The 20,777-nt window shown below is 31.3% G+C and overlaps 1 protein-coding gene and 1 long non-coding RNA gene across 9 annotated transcripts; one reads left to right on the forward strand and one right to left on the reverse strand.

Moving 5' to 3' along the window:
- Window positions 1-158: 158 nt before the first annotated feature.
- On the reverse strand, window positions 159-14,787 carry LOC121119873 (BUB3-interacting and GLEBS motif-containing protein ZNF207). Of its 8 annotated transcripts, none has more exons than XR_011780584.1 (8): window positions 14,399-14,780; window positions 14,075-14,328; window positions 13,848-14,013; window positions 13,621-13,788; window positions 13,472-13,559; window positions 11,583-12,012; window positions 3,073-3,253; window positions 159-481 (listed from the first exon to the last, which is right to left on the reverse strand). XR_011780584.1 is itself a non-coding variant. In XM_040714688.2 (8 exons), exons 1-7 carry the CDS (start codon window positions 14,437-14,439, stop codon window positions 8,699-8,701), a joined length of 1,227 nt encoding a protein of 408 aa, XP_040570622.1. In that variant the 5' UTR covers window positions 14,440-14,787; the 3' UTR covers window positions 3,328-5,825; window position 8,698. The 8 variants fall into 8 exon arrangements, 5 of the variants coding, with proteins under 5 accessions (XP_071745274.1, XP_040570623.1, XP_040570622.1 ...); XR_011780583.1 differs by having other exon boundaries at window positions 159-485; XR_011780582.1 differs by lacking the exons at window positions 159-481; window positions 3,073-3,253 and adding exons at window positions 3,328-3,657; window positions 4,526-5,825.
- A 4,151-nt stretch (window positions 14,788-18,938) lies between these two features.
- On the forward strand, window positions 18,939-19,950 carry LOC139905675 (uncharacterized). Its single transcript, XR_011780648.1, has 3 exons — window positions 18,939-19,264; window positions 19,318-19,457; window positions 19,520-19,950. It is a non-coding gene; the product is annotated as an uncharacterized lncRNA (long non-coding RNA).
- The last annotated feature ends 827 nt before the right edge of the window (window positions 19,951-20,777 follow it).

The raw sequence follows: 20,777 nt of genomic DNA on the forward strand, positions 1-20,777 counted from the left end.
CATATCTTCCAAATTCTCGGGCGTTGTATGTTGGTGGTGAGTTTCTGTCTTGATCATCAAATGGTGCTTTAAACAATGAAACTATCATAGAATTAAGGAGTTATCAAATAAGTTAAAAAATCTTCATTCAGATTATGAAAATAAGTGTACAATGTCAATACAATGCTATAAAAAAATATTTTATTTCTCGTAAAAAAATTAATTCGACACATTTTACATAATGTTGTAGTATTTTAGTGAGCCTTTTCTTCATTCAGATCTGTAGCTTCAATGGAAAATCAATAACCATAGACTAACTGTCCAATCAAACTCTGCAATAATTCTTTGAATTATGAGGAAAGGCAATAAATAGTCTTTCCTTGATTATAATCATATAAATGTGAACGAAAAATAAATCAAAATATTAATTCGACATATGATGATGATAACTTCTTCATCATATCTATCTGGTTCATTGACATTTTTTAAACTTATTTGCTGTCTATCTGAAAAAAATTTGAAATGAAGTATTAATTATCTGCAGTTTACATTACAAAAGTGGAACACTCGTTTATGTATATACAAATGTCGACAATTAGGCTATACATTCAATAAGAACGATTTAGTAGATTTAACATGGATGATTTAGTCCCTAAATACATATAAACAATATTTCAATCCAGCTCTTATTTTATTCAAATCCTAAAGTGCGATAACTGAAGGAAATAAATACTCTAAAAGTATTTAAAGGATCCATGAGCATTTGTACTGACTGATTAACACATGCTAATGTATAAATTAACCAGAAATCTTTAGATAGGGTATACAAAACAAATACATGGTATATTGATATCAACTATCATAAAATGGAGGAATGAACTAGTTATGTCATATTCCATAGATCATAGGACAATGTGCAAAAGACTCGAATGACAAGAGATTTGAAAATCATTCAGTGTACTGAGTTTCTTAAATCTACAACATTTTCATTTAAAGTGTATCCAGGAGCGTCGTAGTCATCGCATATTATATCCTGAATGAAGGACCAGTTTAACTTGAGTAGGAACTTGGAATTATGCAGGGTCTAGGGAAAGTATAAATGTATGGATGTTTTTTTTTTAAATTGGAATTTAATTTAGTTTTTGTTTACAAAGTAAATTTCGAATATTTTATTTAAGAAAATAATTTCGAATCCCATGGAGCCCTTTTCTCAAATTCGAGATTACCTTTATATTTTTAATTATACTTTAGCAAAATGTTATGATTTAGTGACGTATTTTAAATCCCAAGAAAAGATATTGCCTGACTGATGTTTTTGATGGCATTTTTTTAGGAAAGACATTTATTACTATTTTTTTAAACATTTATTATAATCATACATACGCCAATAGTACTATGTACTTTTTTGTAAGTGAATTTGTTAGCTATATATCTAGAATCCTTTTGAGTACAAACTATTTAATTATGATAACTAAACTTGATTCAGTAATGAGGAGCATAAATTAAGAAAAATCAAGAGAAGGAAGTATTAAAAAGAGAACGTCTGAATAGCAAATGAGCACTTTCATCAGACTGAAGTCCCAATTTGGTACATAAATATGATAGCGGAGCAACGATATGATCAACCATCATTATAGGTCATGAGTATCTACCTACTAGTAATAAAGTATTAAAAAATTATATAAAATAGAAATATACAGGGATAATTAATTGAACCAACTACTGAATTCTAGTAGGCGCACAAGTTCTGGTTGGATAAGAGATGTTTCTGATGAAGTGGATATTTAATCAATGTACGTACAAAAAGAACAGAAGGCCACACGGTAGACACTATTGGCATTTGGAGAACGGAGAAAAAGATAAAGTATAACGACAAATGCAAAATGAAGTCGATGAAATATTATGGGAATATAATTAAGATGATTTTTCCCATGCACCTAGCGCAGAAACAACTTTTTTTGCTAACATATTCAATCCTACTTTCCGAGAATAAGTTGTGGCATACTAACACAAGAGAAGGAGATAAGTCTGCAATTAAGACCGCTGGAGCAGTAACTCTATTTTTGCTAAATTATGCATATGAATAATGGAATATGTATGAATGTACGAGGGGAGTCTGAAAAGTTTCCAACCTAACAAAGATATAAGACATTTTTCTGAGTTTTTCCATTTAATTTTTCAGCATGGTCTCCTTGTAAGTCTACATACTTCCCCCAAAAATGCTCCGACTTATGTAACCCGTCCAAATACATAGTAATAGACGTTTGTTGCAAAATAATTGCTCACGTGACACTGTTTTTGGCACAATTACTCAGAGTTGGATTGACTTAGACGCGTAACGTTTTACCACAACATGCCTTTATATGTCTGCTATTGTTTGAATCTACTTAAAGGTTGTACTTTCAAAAATAAATATTTAATGACAGCTACATACTTGATTTTAAAACATTCACATTAACTATCTCAAACGACTGTAACATAACCACTGCACGTGCAAAATAGGTGAAAAACTCAACAGATGCTTGATAAATGTGACTTGTATATATTTACGAGTGCAGCCATCTTCAGATTGATGTCAGAAACTTTTCGGACCAGCCTTGTATGTATTTATCTAGGTAGGAAGGAAGGTATGTACCAAGATTAATAGAACTACAAGGTTATACCAAAACACTTTTCCAACTGATGTTTGACTTCCACCAGGCAGGCTTTTTAATCGTGACGTCAAAGAGTATATACTGTTACTATGAATCATAATTTTTATATAAATCATACACAGTTGCTATACTCAATGACGTCAAAATCTGTGCGTCTTGCCCAGCAATCTGTACAGTACATCAAATTGAAAATTCCAGTAAGCCTGATAACATGGTGATCTAACCTTGTATTTATAATAACCTTGCTATGTACGTATTAAATATCCATTAACAAGCGAAAACGTACTTTTTTTAATTTGTTCAAAAAAAAAAGAAAAAAAAAGTAAGAAATAAATTAAGAAGAGGAAAAGGTCATGCAGGCAAAATCAATAACAGTAAATAAGTAATAACACGATATTGACGTATTCCTTTTTTTTTTTTTTTACAATTCAAACGGTACCTGAATGAATTTATGTACTTTTTTGTTATATATATTCTACTTGATTTGATTGAAACAAAAAAAAGGACAAAAGAAACATTGACAACACCAATGACTCAAGAAATCCGCATCAATTAACGATGGAGGAGATTTTCATAATGATGAGATATACGAGGCCTTGATGAGGGGAACGATGGTCCTCCTACGGGGAAATAAAGAGAGAGAGAGAGAACGAGAAAGAAAGAGAAAAATAAATGATAAAAGAGAGTAAGTAAATACGGATTTGCATTTTTTATTTATTGGATTTTTATTATTCATTTGTTGAATACAAAGCTAATCATCATATGTTGTAATGTTATATAGATAGATAATATTCATCATCAAAACTTGGAATATTAATTAATTTGGAATTAATAATATCACCAAGAGACACGTTATTTCGAGGAATAAAATAGCGTGACTTGGGGGCAAGAGAGCCGAGTGAGTCAGTCTCCCTCCTCTGCCCAACAACCAGACCATGATGGTTGTGACTTACATTATATTATTTATTAATATTATATAGATTATTGAAATAAAAGTTTTGACTAAGCCCAAGCACCACCAAATCTAAAGATAAACACAAGGGTGGAATAATATGTAATCATCTCTTTCATACACAAGTAAACAAAAAAAAAAAATTAAAAATAAATAAACAGAAAAAAGAACGAAAGAAAAGAAATGCTCAACAATAATTGTGAAGACGCTAAAAACGTAGAAAAAAAGTAGTAAATTATGTAGTTCTACAAACTTAGAGAGCACACAGGAGGTATAGTAGTAGTAGTAGTAGTAATTATAGTGGTAAGTAATTATTTAATATTGTATTTTTTAAAAGATGATTAATCTAATAAGGATAATGATGATAATGAGTAAATAATATGATTTGGTTGTTCTTTTTTGTGTGTACATAGTTTTGTGTCTTGGGTGACGACAACAAATACCTGCAATTAAGCCGCCTTGCTTTGTTGTTGGGCTCCTAAGAAGTGGTCACGAAGTTGAAGTTGAACTTGTCGTTACTTGAATATGATAAGAGATGGGAATGAATATTAACCCTGGTCTATCTAATAAATGTAAAAGAGTAAGTGCGACAATTAGGTAGATAGAGAACTAGAGTTAACTTTCTTTTGAGTGTGTGTGTGTGTGTGTTTTCATTCAAAGCAAATTCTCCAATCGCCCAAAAAAATACAAAAAATAAGTAGGGTCCAAAATAGAAAAATGAGAAATACGAGCAGACTTTAAATTAATGGTCTTGTATATTGAATAATAATAAATCAAAAAAAAAAAAAACACTACTATAAAGAGTACTACAACAGCTCGCATTCATCACGTTTTGCTTTTTTCTCTAGTTTAAGGTGATCATCATCTTGGGCATAATGATTAATTATTAATATTTATTTTATTTTTTAAATAAAGAAAGACATGGCAGAAATAGCCTTACCTCCTCTCACTCTTTCAATGGATCAAAATCTACATTATTTTTCAGGGATTACACACCGTTGAAATCCTAACCCGAGAAAAAAAAGAAGATGAAAACGTAATCAAATCATTATTAAAAGAGTAGTATAACATTGAAAAAAGAAGGGGTGGGGGGGAACAACAAATATTCACATAGATATTTGTAGTTGTACAAGACACAAAAATTATAAGTAACAAATTATAATATTTTTCTAGCAAATTACACAAAGGGATGATGTGATAGTAATTTAATTATTTATTTGTTTCTTTGTTCTATAATATCGTATATATATTTTTGTAGGTATTATATATGTATGTAATTTTTTGAAAAGTTATATTTGAAAAAAAAAGAAAAAAAAAATGTATAAAGTAACTTTTAAAAGGGGGCAAATTACTATTATTTCTTTATTTTCTACATGATGGGCTAAAGTAAGAGAATTTTTAGCCACTCTGTTGGGACACGTCACAGTAGTAGTCGCAGTTGTAATAGCAACAAAATACATATCCAAAACAAAAACAACAAAAAAGCGGTTACAAGTATTCAGAGGACCAACACCCCCCAGACACACCTGAATAATAAGTAAGGGTAATATATTACTCATGTAATGTTAGGGATGCGTGCTGAAGATAACTTCGAAGTGAGAATTATGGAAGTCTAGGAAAGACGACAAACCCCCCACCAGGAGTTGGGTGTCCAGCAAATGTGTTTTGTCCCTGGCCTGCTGCTGCAGCCGCAGCTAGAATAGAAGGATTGCGCTGAAAGGCCGCAGCCGCCGCAGCAGCATGATTGATTCCTCCAGAAAGATTGTGTCCACCAAGACCAGCTGCGAGACTGAATCCAGGCTGAAATAGAGCATGATTCATGACAAGAGAATGATGATGTTGAGACTGTTGGTGTTGATGTTGTTGTTGTTGTTGTTGTTGAAATTGTGAGGACTGTTGTTGATGTTGTTGATGGAGCGTTGCAGCAGCCAAGAATTGCTGTTGTTGTTGTTGAAGTAAGCCATTGGTAAGAGGGACAGCACGAGGATGACCGCCCATTACTAGAGACTCAGCACTAGGATTTGTTGAAGACGTATTTGAGGTGTTGAGTTGCATAAGAGAAGCGGCTGCGACAACAGCTTGCTGTTGTTGTTGCTGTTGTTGTTGTTGTTGCTGCTGTAATCCCAACAGATCCGCCCCCTGTCATCTGAAACGTGGCGCTGTGGCAGCTCCTAACATTCCAAATGGTGTTTGAATCAGATGATTTGGGGCTGCCATTGTCAAAGGATTCGCTCCCATTCCTATAGAAAGAGTTGTTGTTGTTGTTGCAAAAGGATGCAGCAAGGAAGAGAAAGAGAAAAAAGAAAAACCATTAGCAATCTAATCAATGAAAGCAGACAAAAACAAAAGAGAATGTCAATTCCAAAATATAAATACACCTCTGACGTCATATAGCTGTTTCAACATGCATATATATATATATATATATATATTAAATATATATATATATATACACACACATATATTATATAATTATTATGAGAAGGAGAGCTCTAAGCCGATATATGTAAAAAAATTATATATTTAAGATAAGTAGTATTTAAAGTAATAGAGTAGTAAATGTGGTACAATAGAGTAAGTAATAATAGCACATAGTTTGCCAGGCAAGAAAAAAAGGGATATATGTATGTATGTATGTATATATATAAATTTACAGCAACGACGAGGTGTGCCAAGGAGGAAAAAAATGAAATATATATGTATATATTATGATAGATAAAAATTCAAGAGAAGGAAAAAAGTATATATATATATACACATATAACTAAAAGGTACAGAGTGATACCCCCCCCCCTTGAGATGTAACATGTTTTGCACTTATGCATTCATATCACTATTGTATACATTTGTTAAGGCCTCCACAAAACGAATTATTATAATTATATAATTGAATAATTCCGTATGTATTTCTCGGTATCTATTCAATTTACAAGTTAATTTGAGCATTGTAAACAAAATAAGTTAAATTTTGAAAACACTCTACTAGCAATAAGTTTTTTTTGAGTAATCAAATTGTGTTTGAGCAACACTTTCCTTTGAAAAATCATTCATTAACACAAAAGCAATTTTAAGCAGAAATCAACACAAAATGAGAAATATATATTTGTTTACTTCATAAAAATTAAACGACCCCTATATTTCACGGACATGTTTCATTCAATTTATATACGAATTCTTTGGATGCACCAAGATGACCCAGGAATGTAAGCTATAGTCAGTCTAGAGCAGGAATCGGCAGCCCAGGAAAGGTTTTCATCTGGTCCTTCAACAAATTGAACTTTTTATAAAGTTTATAATATTTATAATTTACTTAATTTACAATCTTTCATACTCAGCCTTCAAGCATCAGACAAATTTTACAAACAAAGGGGTTTTAGTTTTGGAAAATGTAATAAGCATAATAACTACTTAATTACATAGTCCTCACACCCTAAAAGGTTGCAGATCCCTAATCTAGAGCCTTCATTTATTTATTATTATTAGACATACTTTAGTTCCAATATTATCCTTCAAATACATGGAATCATATTCTCTTTCAATAATTGTAAAGACCTTTAAGTACAGACCCCAAGAATCATTTATCAGAATGACTTATTAATAGAAATGGGTTAGATAATTATTAGTTACAAAAAATATTTATAAGACAAACCATTCTAGTATTTTGTTTTTGTGTTGATGTGCCACACAAACAGGGGAATGGTGGGTAGGCCATGCGTTTACCCAAGGTATCACTCCTCGTGGTTTATAAAAAAACAGTATTCCTCCACCTTCCTTTTTTCCTTTGAATTGTTTTTAAATAATCACATCTATTTTTATGATATATATATATATTTGGTTTTGAATTATTAATATTATTATTAGTCCTCAAAGGCAGAATCAAAAACAGTGTTTTTGGCTGGTTAATGGCAACGTCGCATTCCAATGTATGTACTTGTATGTATACAACAAAAATAAGGTTTTGTAAAAAAAAATTGGTTTTCTATGTATAATGAAGACCCTTATCATCACAGTGTTATAAAAAGGGCTCATTTTTTTTTTTAAACAAACAAACAAACAAAAACAAAAAACATCACTTTGAAATCGTGGTGCGTGCAAAATAGAATAATAATATTAAGAGTTTAAGAAATTGCAACTAAATCATGATATTTTTAAGTAGTAATACATTGTACATAGTAATATAATAAATAAAATAATTCAACTATGAATCCATCACACTTTTACCCTTGACATGCGATTAGTAATAACTATCATTTAAGAGAGAGAGAGAGAGCCTCTCTAAAATTGAAGAAAGATATGAACTAGGGCTCGACCGATACAGATTACTTGGGGAGGAGAACAATAATTGATTCCCATCAACAGATTTGTATACCTCTTTTTTTTTTTTTTTTTTTTTTCTTCAAATTTACCCTCAAACTCCCAGTAAATATGATCATACGATAACCAAAAAAAAACACAAATTTTATCGATGAATAACGCTGTGTAGCAGCCATGTTTGAGATTTATACAAATTGAAATTCTTGGATAATAAAGGATCAAATACATTTTTTATCAATCTTGAAAATTATAACATTTATAAGTAATTACACTTGTACTAAAATACATTGACTACCAACTAGTCAAATGATCAATTAATTAAAAGTTAAAAGAGGAAGGGGAACTGTTGATAATTTTTGATCTTTAGGTTTAAAAAAACCTGTCATAATCTCAACAAACTTAATATTGTACTCAAAATGCTTATGTATCGGTTGAGCTCTAATATAAACCTCATTAAATGATTGTTACAAAAAATTAATAAGGACAAACACCCAATGGATTTTGTTCCTCCAAAGAAATATCAACTAAATTAATTTTAAATGAAGTGCCAACAAACATTTTAAAATAATAAAATTGGAGCTGTAAAAGAAAAAATAAATAAATCCAAAGAAACAGGAGTGCCAATAGCAACCACTGCCTGATTGCTGCTTATATTTACTACTCCTATCATTCTACTACCCCAAAAAAATTGTTTTATATTTTTTTTTTTTAAAAAAAATCCAACTTAGACGAATTATAACTACAAGTAGTAATATTGTTATTTAATAAAGCAAGTAACAAAAAAAAAAAAAATCTTACTTTATTGAAAGTTTCCGGACTGAAAAGATGGATGAATGCGAAATAAATCATTAAACCTCTTAGGGTTTACCAAAATTCTACCTACAGAAGTAGGAGGAGTTATTAGATATATACAACACTACTACCCATCATCAAAAAGGGACAAATCATTCTCTCATAAGACATTCAGCATTGTATAGAAAAATTTAAAAAAATTCTAACTAACTACACTAGAGTTTAGCATTTGAAATGCGTCTATATAAATACATATATAATTGAGTCATATATGAACTATATTTATATATTATATAGATAGATTTGAGTTTCATTGTAGATGTACTATCCAAGTATTTTCAGAGTAATTATCCTATGAAGATTATTAGAGCCCCACTCCTTTTCTTAATGATTTCAAAGCACTGAATAATAATTAATTGAAATAATCAATAAATTAAAAAAAATCAGAATCACTTTTTAAAAAAATATTCAGGGTCGTGTTCAAAAACATTGGCATATCTCTAAACTTTATCATAAAATTGCAATGCAATACTAAACGAGATGAGACATACAAAATAGTAAGTAATAAACTTTTTTCACTAATGACAGATGAATATTAAAATTTAATTAACATGAAGGGTAACTTGAATTAGTTCTTTCCAATTGTCGATGGGCATGTTCTACGCCAGGGATTATCATCCTTTTATTAGTGATGTACCACTTGTAAAATAGTTAATTGACCCAAGTACCGCCTTACCAGCACAAATAACTTAGCTTTAGGATTATATTTTGGAGGAAGGGCTTGGTTTCTGGAATTTAAGTTTTTTAAGGGGGAAAAAATATCAAAAACTACATAAAAAATGAAACTTTTGAATAACAAAATTCAAATATTCAAATCCATAGCTATTCACAGAAAATTAAAATTAAATTTGAAATATTACATTTTTTGTAAAAAATATTTAAACATTAAATTTTCTAGTAATAAAAGAAAAAATTCTTAATTTGGGGGCTACAGCCTATCTCCGGTGGACGCCCCTGTGTTATGTACCACTTCCAAAATCTCGAGTACCCCCTGGAATGTCTCCAAGTACCCCAAGGGATATCGTACTCCCATTTGATAATCACTGTTCTACGGTATCTGATACTAATGGAACTATAACAAATAAATAATTGTATAAATAGCTTAGTTTGTTCATCTATTAATACCTAGGTAAAAAGTTTATTAATAATATTTTGGTTCAAAATTTTACATATAAAAAATTAAAATAGTGTCAATAGTTGCTATCACAACTGTACATATTACATTAAATTATGTATATGTACAACAAGGGAATTGTTAATGAGTCAAACCACATATTGGGTGTAACACTAGAATAAAAACTTGTGTTGGAAGAATAAAACCTTGCTCTATGGACTTAAATACTCACTAAGCAAAAACAAAAACGAGGCGTAATATTTATTATAAAATTTGAGGGATCTAATACGATAGAAAATAATCATCAATCGAACGAAACATACATATTCTACAAGGGTTCTCTTTATGATTTTTAAATACTCTCTCACCAAAATAAATAAATAATATACATGTATAATTAAATGGCACATTTAACCAAACAATGAATAACCTATTTATTTATTTTGTTCAGCATCATGACTGAGTGAGAAAGACAGACCAATAATTCAATAAAATAGGTACATAGTTGTTGCTTTTTGAAATATTAAGACTCATGCAGATTTGTGATTACATGAAAGGTATTATTGATGATGATGATAATGATGTTGATCAACATAAATAACTAATTAAAAGTGATGTTCAAATATATATGTATAAATAAAAACAAAATCGACTAACTTGGAAAAAAGGGACTAATAATATTTAAATATTATAAGATGTGGGTATATGTGTGTATTTGTGTTGTAAAAGGAGGAGTGCGACGTTTATTGCAAATTTTTTTAAGTTAATCAATAAATAAATATATATAAAAAACATATAAATTCTTGATTCCCCTTCTTATAGAATATATATATTATTATATAATGGACTGATCAAATATGCATTCATAAAAACACCTACCTGAGAGTCAATATCATCATCACTTACATAATAATAAGTCTTATGATATTATAAGACAGTATTATATTATTATTAATCGTACATAATTTGATTATGAAAATTAAGTTAAAAAAATATATATATATATAACGATACATTTTTTTATAATTTTTTTTTTTTTATAACAAATCTCTGTAGATTGCTGCTACAACACCAACCTACCTTCAAGACCAATCATATTTATTAGCTTTCGAATCTGTGATTAAGAAAAAGCGATGTTTTAACAATTAATATATTTTTTTTTTTTTTCAAAATATGTTATCACGTTTTGTTTTTTTTTCTTTAAAGAAAATCTTTTTAAAAGTAAAGTTCCTTTAGATATATGTATTTGTGTACTATGTTTAATATGATTCATGCGTCTAGCCACATAACAATACTCTACCAATGATTTATTCAAACGATGTATTCGACTCAAACTTTTTTAAAGAAAAGGATATACTTATAATTTAAAAAAATTAAGTGTAATAAAATGAAAACACTGCATTAAATAGTAGTAAACGTACATACTATAATGTAAAAATGCAATACAAGGAACAGAGAAATAACAATAGTTAGTAGTAGAAGTAATAATAAAGACAGAAAATAAATAAAAAATAAAAACAAATATGAAAACATTTTAAATACGTGGTGAGTTTTTGGTAGTTTGGGCTTTTCCATTTTTACAAATTTTGGTTTGTAAATCAGTTCCGCACATTGCAGATTCGAAAAAAATATATAATGAATTGAATGATATTCTGATGTACTTCTTTCTTAATGTGTTTTGTTTTGTTTTGAGTAAGTTATCATTTGAGAGGCTTACCTGGTACAAAAGGATTTCTGACCATAGGAGTACCCGCGGCCATCATAACTGGCGAATGTTGAATGATTCCACCAGGCCCATGTAATCCGGGGATCATGCCAGGTGGCCTATGACCCATAGCCATCATCGGAGAAGCAGTAATTACTGGATGTCCTAATGGCATTGACATCATTACAGGAGGTGGAATCCCTGGAGCATTCATAGCAGCAGCGACGGATATTACAGGTGGTAGAATAGGTGCAGCCGCTGCTGCTGATGCCGCTGCAAGGGCAGGTGCGTTCGTTAGTGAAGGAGAATTAATGCCGGGTTGAGCAGAAACTGAAGGGACTCCAATAGATCCTGAGACTGAGGCCGGTACACTGGATGATGATACATTAGGTTGTGTTTGCGTGTTAATGGCATACTTTGGATGCCGCGCCCTCAGCTCTTCCTACAAATAGACAGCAGGAATAAGCGTAATCAAATCATTAACAAGGCATACGGATGTCATGATTCAGTTCATAAACAAACACGCGTATTATAATTAGTAATAATCACCATGCATTATTCGTCAATATTGTTTAGGGTTATGTAAAAGTTAAGTGTTGAACTCAGTCAAATAAGGTATTGCATAACTAAATATATATAAATATTTCACCTTAGAGAGAGAACAATGTCCCCCCTTTATCGCAGTTTCTGGGAACAAGAAAAATCTAATGAAATTATATGAAATCCGCGAATAAAATAATAATAAAATTTTATCTTATTCTTGGTAGTTACTTGAATTTTCATCAGGTCATTTTTATACAGTAAAATTTATATAATCGGAACTTAACCAATATTTATTCAGGAACCTTTTTAATTGCAGGTTTCTATAATAAGTAATAACTATGAATATATAGGCATGGTATGAATGAACAGATCAACAACAACAACAAAAATTGTTTTTCTTCAAGATATAGTTTTTTATAATTTATTTTCATATAAAAAACTGCGACTAAGGGGAATATACCACACTATACAGGGACTCAGAATAATTCCAAACACCACGTCCTGATAAATCCGCGCTGTTTGAAACCTCGTTATGCGGGGACCCCCTGTATGTATATGTAATGTGTATAAGTAAAAACTAGACAAATACAAGAAATTAAGAATGAACCATAAGTTATAGCAAGTACTTACGTAGACTAACTAAATTAGTCTAGACATTGAGAAATAAAAAATATTGAAAAGTAACAATAAGATAAGACATGAGATCCAAATTGTGGATAGGAAGGGTTAAAAGTTATGAATAAGAAGAAATAAGATAAAATCAAAGAGCCATTAATAATATTATTATTTGATAAGGACATGTACAAACCTTCAAAGTACTGTTACGTATGTTTTAGGTATATCTAGTACACCCTAAATTTAATTCAAAACTTTATACAAAAATACTCTACACTCAAGGAAATAAGACTGACGTCACAATTTACCTCAATCTAATAAAAATAAAATAATGATATTACAATAAGTAATATATAACTCCAAATCAATTTAACCTATTTATTACTTGATCAATTTAAAAAAAAAAACCAACATTATGAATGACAGTGAATAACATTTATCTATATACATTCAATCTACTTCATAAATGATTAACTAGTCATTAGTTAATTGAATAAATCTAAAGAACCAAATGGACAGATTAGTCGTGGACTCAATGGCTAGGTTAAATTGAAAAGGTTATAAATTCGTTAAATACCCGTAAGTAAATCAATAACATGTATGAAGCATCATCATACAGTCATCTCTTGAAAAAAAAAAAGGACATGATTGCAGTATGAATGGATGGATAATAAACATATTTATCTTATCATTCTTATTATTGTAAGTGTATATTATTTAATTCAAAAAATGGAGGCTCTTACTAAGGAAATGTCTTCAGGAGGATGAACTATTCTTGAGGTTGCTGTAGTCGTCGTGAGAGTAGGTGCTTTCCTATCTGCCGAATTTGACCTATTTAAAGACGCATGAGCGTGAAAGGAAGCAAGTGAATGAAAGAACATGATGGACTTACGTGCACCCGTAGGCAGGAAATGTAGTCTTAGAACCCCCGGATGTAGTCGTAGCCGCAGAAGGAAACATGGGCCTGGAAATAGCATTAGGAATTCCATTGGGCCCAGTAGGAGGTCCGCTATAAGTGGCTGGAGGCCCAGTTGCTCCGGGAACGCTCCATGGAGGCATTCTATGAGAGAGTAAAGAATAATATTAGAGAGAGAGAGAGAGAGGCCCGTCTAATTTTACCCAGCAACTGGAAAAGGAGGTCTGAGATGAGGGAGACCCGGGATGAGGGGAAGTCCAGCAGGGGTCATGCCTGGCAACACATTTCCACTGGGGGATGCTTGCCCCGCAGGAGAGTCCGACTTGGGTCTTTTGGATAGAGGTCCGTCCTCGTCCTCGTTATCTCCCCCTGTATCAAGGAGAAGAGAGTTATGAGTGAGTCTCATCTCTGAGTAGCGTGCCTGCCCTACCTGACTTGAGGCGGTCGTGATCCTTGATATCCTCAGGCGGGATGCCCTCCATCCCATAGATTTCGATTTCAATGTTGCTCCTGCTGGGCAGCGAGTTGGGCACTTTGTCGATCGTTTCCTTGTGCACCTGCATGCAATGGATTGAAAGGCCTGGCCCCGTGTACAGCTTCTTATGGCAAATATGACACTTGAAATGCTTTGCCTTCTGATGCTGGATCAAAATCTTTTCGTCATCAAATTCACGGTTGCAGTACCTAGGGCATTACAAGGAGCAAACCAGGATTCAGGATACCTAGCATTTAAATCAATCAAGCAAGCACTTACCAGCACCAGGGCTTACTTTGCTTCTTCTTCTTGCGTCCCATTCTTCAGAAATAGCTTAAGACTGGCCGGATCAAGTCGGAAGGAAGTGGAGAGCAAGGGAATAGGTTCTAATCTACTTGGAGACAGACAGATCCTCCAGCTAGCTCCAAATAAAAATCGATAAGGGGAAATTCAAGAAGGAACAAAAAAGAGAAGAGAGGCACACAAAGGCAGAAACGAACAGAGAGAAGGAGCAAATCAAGTAGACCAAAGGCACGCAGAGACTTACAAACTAGTAAAGATAGTCGATAGATATATCCAAGAACTGGCTTTTTCTTTTTTTAGAAGAAGTACATTTGAACAAGTCAAAGCAGAGCAGAGGCGAGCAAGAGAGAAGGAGAGTGTGTGCTAAGTGTAGTAGCTCACCAAGCTTGGAATAAGGGAAGGATTGAAAAGAAAGAAAAAAAAGGCGCGCCTAAAATACGCCATTACTCCTGGCTCTTTTTCTCTACTTCTTCCTCTTTTATGATCGATGATGTCATTTTGTTTTTATTTTCTCTCTCTATTTTTCTTTCAACTCCTTTCTCATGTTTTTCTTTAATCTTTTCTTCGTTCCTTAAATATTAAGGAATCCTCCAAACTTTGAGCGTGGGCTCATATTATGTACTATTATTATCACTGTCAGGCCCTTTCCTCTCACGGAAAGGTCTTACTCTGAATTGAGTTTTTTTTTCTGTCGTATTTCTGGGAAGATATTTGAATCTATCTTTGATGAATCAAATCATTTAAGCGGAAGTATTTGCAATATGTAATACACGATCTTAAAGATAGCAAATGAAACATTAAAAAGATTTTATTTATATTGGGCTTATTAAAATTCTAAACTAAATTGACTTACTATAAATATATAACAGATAAAATTCTATTGTAAAACCTCCTTGTATAAGTTTTTTGTATTATTTTCTGTTTATTTGATGTAAATATAATCAAATATGCACTTGACACTCTTGAAAATGCAACATATAATTCACCATTTGAAACTATTGATTTGACTAAATATTAATCAACCATAATGAAGATTGAAGATACATATTAAGACTAACTCGCTAATCTTCTTCTCCCTTCATTCACCTAATTCCCTTGTTCAATTCGTATTTAATATACGATTTCCCTTTTTCTGTTAGGACAATAATTCTTTTTTTTTTTTTTTTAATTTTTTGGGCATATTTTGGAATCACGGGAATCTATCTTGTTTTATGAAAAAAAAAAACTTGCCCTCTTGAGCCCAGAAATCTTGTCTGATCCGAATGAAACGTAGCTCTAAGTACGTTACTCAGAATTCTAAACAACTTTTGTTTTTTGTCTGGAGTCTATATTTGTCTCCGTTTTTGAAGTTTATATCCTTGTTTTTCCAAGTGGGACGAACGGAAATAAGACACACATAAATTATTTTAATACTATGTAGGATAATTCTCCACATTATTTGACAAATGTTACAAGGAAATATTTAGTATATAATACCTTTTTGTAAAACTCAAATCTACCTTACAAAAATGTAAGATCTAGTTATGAATTTCTAACCAAGAATAATATTGTTCTTTAGTACAGAGTCTATAAAGAGATCCCCTTTTCAGATACCATCGTGCTTGACCAAAATATTCAAATTGTAGTAGTAAAAAATGGGTGTGTTAAGAACATAGAGGTCTGTTCAAATATTATTATGTTCGATCCTCAGGATATTTTACGTTTGATTATGTTTTTCCGTATGGAACTCTTCCGTAGTTAAAAAGTTATAGGATGATTCCATATAAAATCTGAAGTCAATGATGTATATTTAACTAGTGTTGTATCAATCTTCATAAAGGACTGAAGATAACAGTTCCGTCTCGGACCGGTCCAGTTCAGTCCTGCATATCAGTCTTAAAACTTATAATAAGGTTTGGTCCTTTAATAAGTCACTTAACTGAATAAACAAGGAACGAATGAATAAGAACTGACACAACAATATAAATAACTAAATTTTTCATTGTTTTGGTCAACTAACTTTCGGCTTCAAGAAATTATCTTGCTTTTGGTCAGCGTCAGTACTTTATCAATGAGCTCTAAACTAATTGAAGATATGTATTTTATTTATGTATGGCCATTCCTTATTATTCTTTATTCTTATTATATGACTAGCAGTAGTACCTGACATTGCTTGGAGTAATTAAGTGTCCCCTACAAAAAAATTTGCATAAATAACAAAGAAGATAACTCTCCAAGAAATCCTCTGTGTTACTCTCTGTTTTTCATGAGCAGACTCACGCGTAACTACTCAATACTTGTAATATCCAGTGATGTAAATCTTGAGTATTTTTAGCTGGCCCGTTAATTTTTAATTAGTAGTGTGAAAAAGGAATTTTATTTTCCTTAGCAGTTGTCATTATTATTTAATTCCTGAGTAGTGAACATCCTTTTCTAAATAGATTCAATTATTTTCAAAAACCTGTTTGAACGATCGTGTCTGCTCATAAAAGACGGAGCGTAATCCTGAAGATTTGTTGCGGAGTTATAATTGCAAGTTCTTGTTGGACTCGGAATAGAATTGGGGATTGAAATCGGAGTAATTCCAGGAAATATCTTGTTTATATCCTTTTTTCCTTCTTCTCTTGTCACAGCTGATTGTAGCTGATTTAATGAAACGTCATGGGCATTGCTCTTTTCTCCTCCCAAACATTTTTTTCAAATTATGAGGGTTACCATGTTGATTGTCAGTTTCTTTTTTTTTAACATGCCCTTTCTAAACTGAATTTTCATCTTTGCTTACATCAATTCATGTTCTGTCCTCAATAGTGTTGAATCGGTCTAAAAAGACTACAGTCCTATAAGTTCGATCCTAATAAAATTTGTCAGTCCTAGAACCGGTCCTTATTGGTCTTTTGTAGAAACTGCAACAGTTGAAAATACGTAGATTCATAACCTCTTTCAAAGAGAAAAGATACCTGTAGGAGATTTGTGACTAAAACGTATTATTATGTTCTAGCTATAGTTCATTTTTTTTTCTCTGTTCTTATATTCTTCAATCCTAGATATGAGTGAAGAAAATAAAAAGATAGTTAGGACTGTTGGACTGAAAGATCGATGTGTTAGTCCTTATGATAGTTGAATTGTAAAAAAAGACTGGACTGATAAAGAAAAGAATGAAAGGGGCGGGAAAAAAGTTTGATAAGGCGATCAGTCATAAATTAATATAATGAATACTGACGAGTACTTTAGTCTTAAGAGTGTTCAAAAATGGAAAGAAACAAAATAAATTTTAAGATTCCAGTTGGATATTTAATCCAAATCTAAATATTTACTGAAAATGCATAGGAATTATGATATTCAAAGGTGAAAATTCAATGTGGAATGGCCATGTTAAAAAAATTAGACCGAAAATCAATATGGCCACCCTAACAATTTGAAGAATGTTTTGGAATAAGAGAAACAGTGCTCTTGTTATACAGAACTTTTGCCACATACCAAAATTTCTAAATACACATTTAGTTTACTTAGATAAACAAAAAAAAATACAAATTTCGATTACCTTGCACTTAGTGACCTTTTTATCATCTTTATTTGAGGATAAATATCCATATAACTAGGTTTATGTTTTTACTAGGTGTCACTCTTATATGAATATCCCCTCTGTGGTTAGTTGAGGCTGAGAGCAATGACAAGTTAAATAATATATATCATTTTATTAATAATAACTATCAAATGAAGCAGAGATACCTATGTACAAGACATTTTATATAATTCATTTCATATTTTTAATATAATTACAATTTAAACAGAGTATGTTTCCTAGAATCGGGTTACAAATGTCTATGACCTTTGAATATTTTGAAGAGGCATTGCAGCTGTGATTTTTCGGATGTTGATAAACAACTATATTCTTGACTTAGATCCACTCAAACCTGGGCTAAATTATTAACAACTTTTACATTTCAAAAGTAATAATTTTTTTACTCCCTACCTTTGGATGGGCCAAAAATAATGGCCCATCATTTTTAACCCCCGGATAAAATGTTGATCACAAACATGATTGAAAAACTGAGTGATTATGAGTTCCATAATATGGTCTCTATACGCAGGGTGCGTGATATTTTTTACATTTTTTTTAGACGAATAAACACCTTTATTACTACCTTTATTTTAATTTGTTGTGTCATAACTAAGGGTGATAATTTTGGTAAGAATAGAAAAGCGTGCGAGCAGAAGAGAAGAAATACTTATGGCATCATTGATTAAATAATTTACATCTTCTTCTATCAATCAAGAACGTCATCATTCCCGCCTTTATTATTTAATATTAATATAATATTAGATGGTGATAGTCGATAGAGAACTGAATAAAATGCCTAAAATAACGTCGCCTTCTGTCTGGATTTCTGAAAATGGAGGCCTAGGAATTTGGCAATTACTTACCAGATGAGAAACAGATGGTTTGTCGGATTTGTCGGAATAAATGTGCCTTTGGTCTCCTATCTAGAATTACACTCCACTCATTATTCTCATCTCATATCAAGAGAATGGATATTCATCGAAAAAATCAAGTTAATGATGAATACATCAAGTCAGACTTTAACTCTGATCTCACAAAGATGCTTATTGCATGTAATATAACCTTATCAATTGCTAATCATCTATGTTCAAAAAATTTATGGAGAAATACACGAGGAAACTTATCCCTTCCCGAGGAGCCATCATTAAATTAATGGAGGATATTGGTACTGATGTCATTTATAGAAATACATATAAAAATGTTTTGAGTCGTCCACACCAAATGACGATCAAGTTATCAGTAAAAAGTATAAAATATTTACTAATTTCGAAATGAAACTCTGAATTTTGTACTATCTAACAGTAAGTATTAAATCTTTTTTTAAATCTAACCCTAAAATATGATTCTATTTTAGCTAAACATATCAAGAATAATGATACACAACTCATTAAATAGTAAAAACAACTGCTTAAATTGTCACAACAACGGGGGTAGTAGCTTTGGATGGTTCGCAACTAGTTTGTCTGAGACTAGTTTCTTCACTTAAAGACTTGGGTATGATCATTAAGTTTTCCAATATTACATAGTCAATAAATATTACTTTTTTATCACTTAAGGCTTAGCTATGGTTGATAGGCTTCAAGAAATGGTGTTCAGAAAACTCATAAAAGGCAAAAACAACTGCTTAAATGGTCACAACAACGGGGGTAGTTGCATTGGTTGTAGCATTATAATTACCAATTGTGTATATATGTTGTTATATAAGCATAAATAGCGGAGAAAAAAATCTTTTTTGATGCTCTTAATAAGGAGTAATATCGCCGGATATTACTACATAATTAGCTTTTGCTCTAAATCTTTACGATGTCATGTTAGAAAACTACAATAAGTCAAGAATGGTTGCCTGAATTGTCTTATCAGTTAAATTTGACTGCATGGATTAACTTTTCTTTTTTTAGATAAATATGAAATAAATGAAAGTGGGATTCTAAAAGCTTTTCTTACTAAGATTGGAAGAAGATATGGATTGAAATCTAACATTATTTTATGATTTTGACTTTATTATTAATAATTATTAAAATCTCATCGGTAGAAATATATCTATCCTGTACAATTGTATATGCAACTTGCACATAAGGAAAAGAGGTGATGATCTTTTTGATTAAACTCCACGTCTGGCTTGTATTTTGCAACCTCAAGTTATGACATATTGAACTGAATTCCGATGTTAGAACAAGAAGATATTATTTGGATCAATCTATTATTTCAATATTCTGTATTTATAATTTATTGTTATTATTAGTTATATGATTCTAATTGTTTAATTTTGTATATTTAACTTAAATGTATGATGGTTTATTTTTTAGTATGTAGATTATATTTAATTTAAGCCTTCTATTTTAAATTTGGAACTTCAAATATATTTCGAAATTTCGTTCTTATTTTGTCGTTTTATTAGTTATTTTTCTGAGAATATGGTTCACAATAAATTACTATTTCATGGAGTGTGACGTTTCCAAATCTACTGTAACGGATAAGAATCGTCTAAGTCAATTATACGTAGTATATCTTTATTAAACATTTTGCTAATAAATACTTTCGTTACACCCTCAAAAATCATAATAAAGCAGGCAACTGATAAATACTGATGTGATTATCAGTGATAATCACATCAGTATATCAGTATTTTAAACAATGATACCATGTGTCTTTCTCCCCCCTGTCTCCTCGCACGCGTTTTCTCTACAATATTATCAACTATAGTCATAACACATGATTTGAATACTGTTGCCTATGCCCAGTCTTGAATGGTTACGTATACTAAATTAGCTTGTGCCTTACATTTTTGGGATGAAAGCTTAGCAGTTTAAGTAA

The sequence above is a fragment of the Lepeophtheirus salmonis genome, chromosome 6 (assembly GCF_016086655.4).
Source record: "Lepeophtheirus salmonis chromosome 6, UVic_Lsal_1.4, whole genome shotgun sequence".
Taxonomy (NCBI): Eukaryota; Metazoa; Arthropoda; class Copepoda; order Siphonostomatoida; family Caligidae; genus Lepeophtheirus; species Lepeophtheirus salmonis.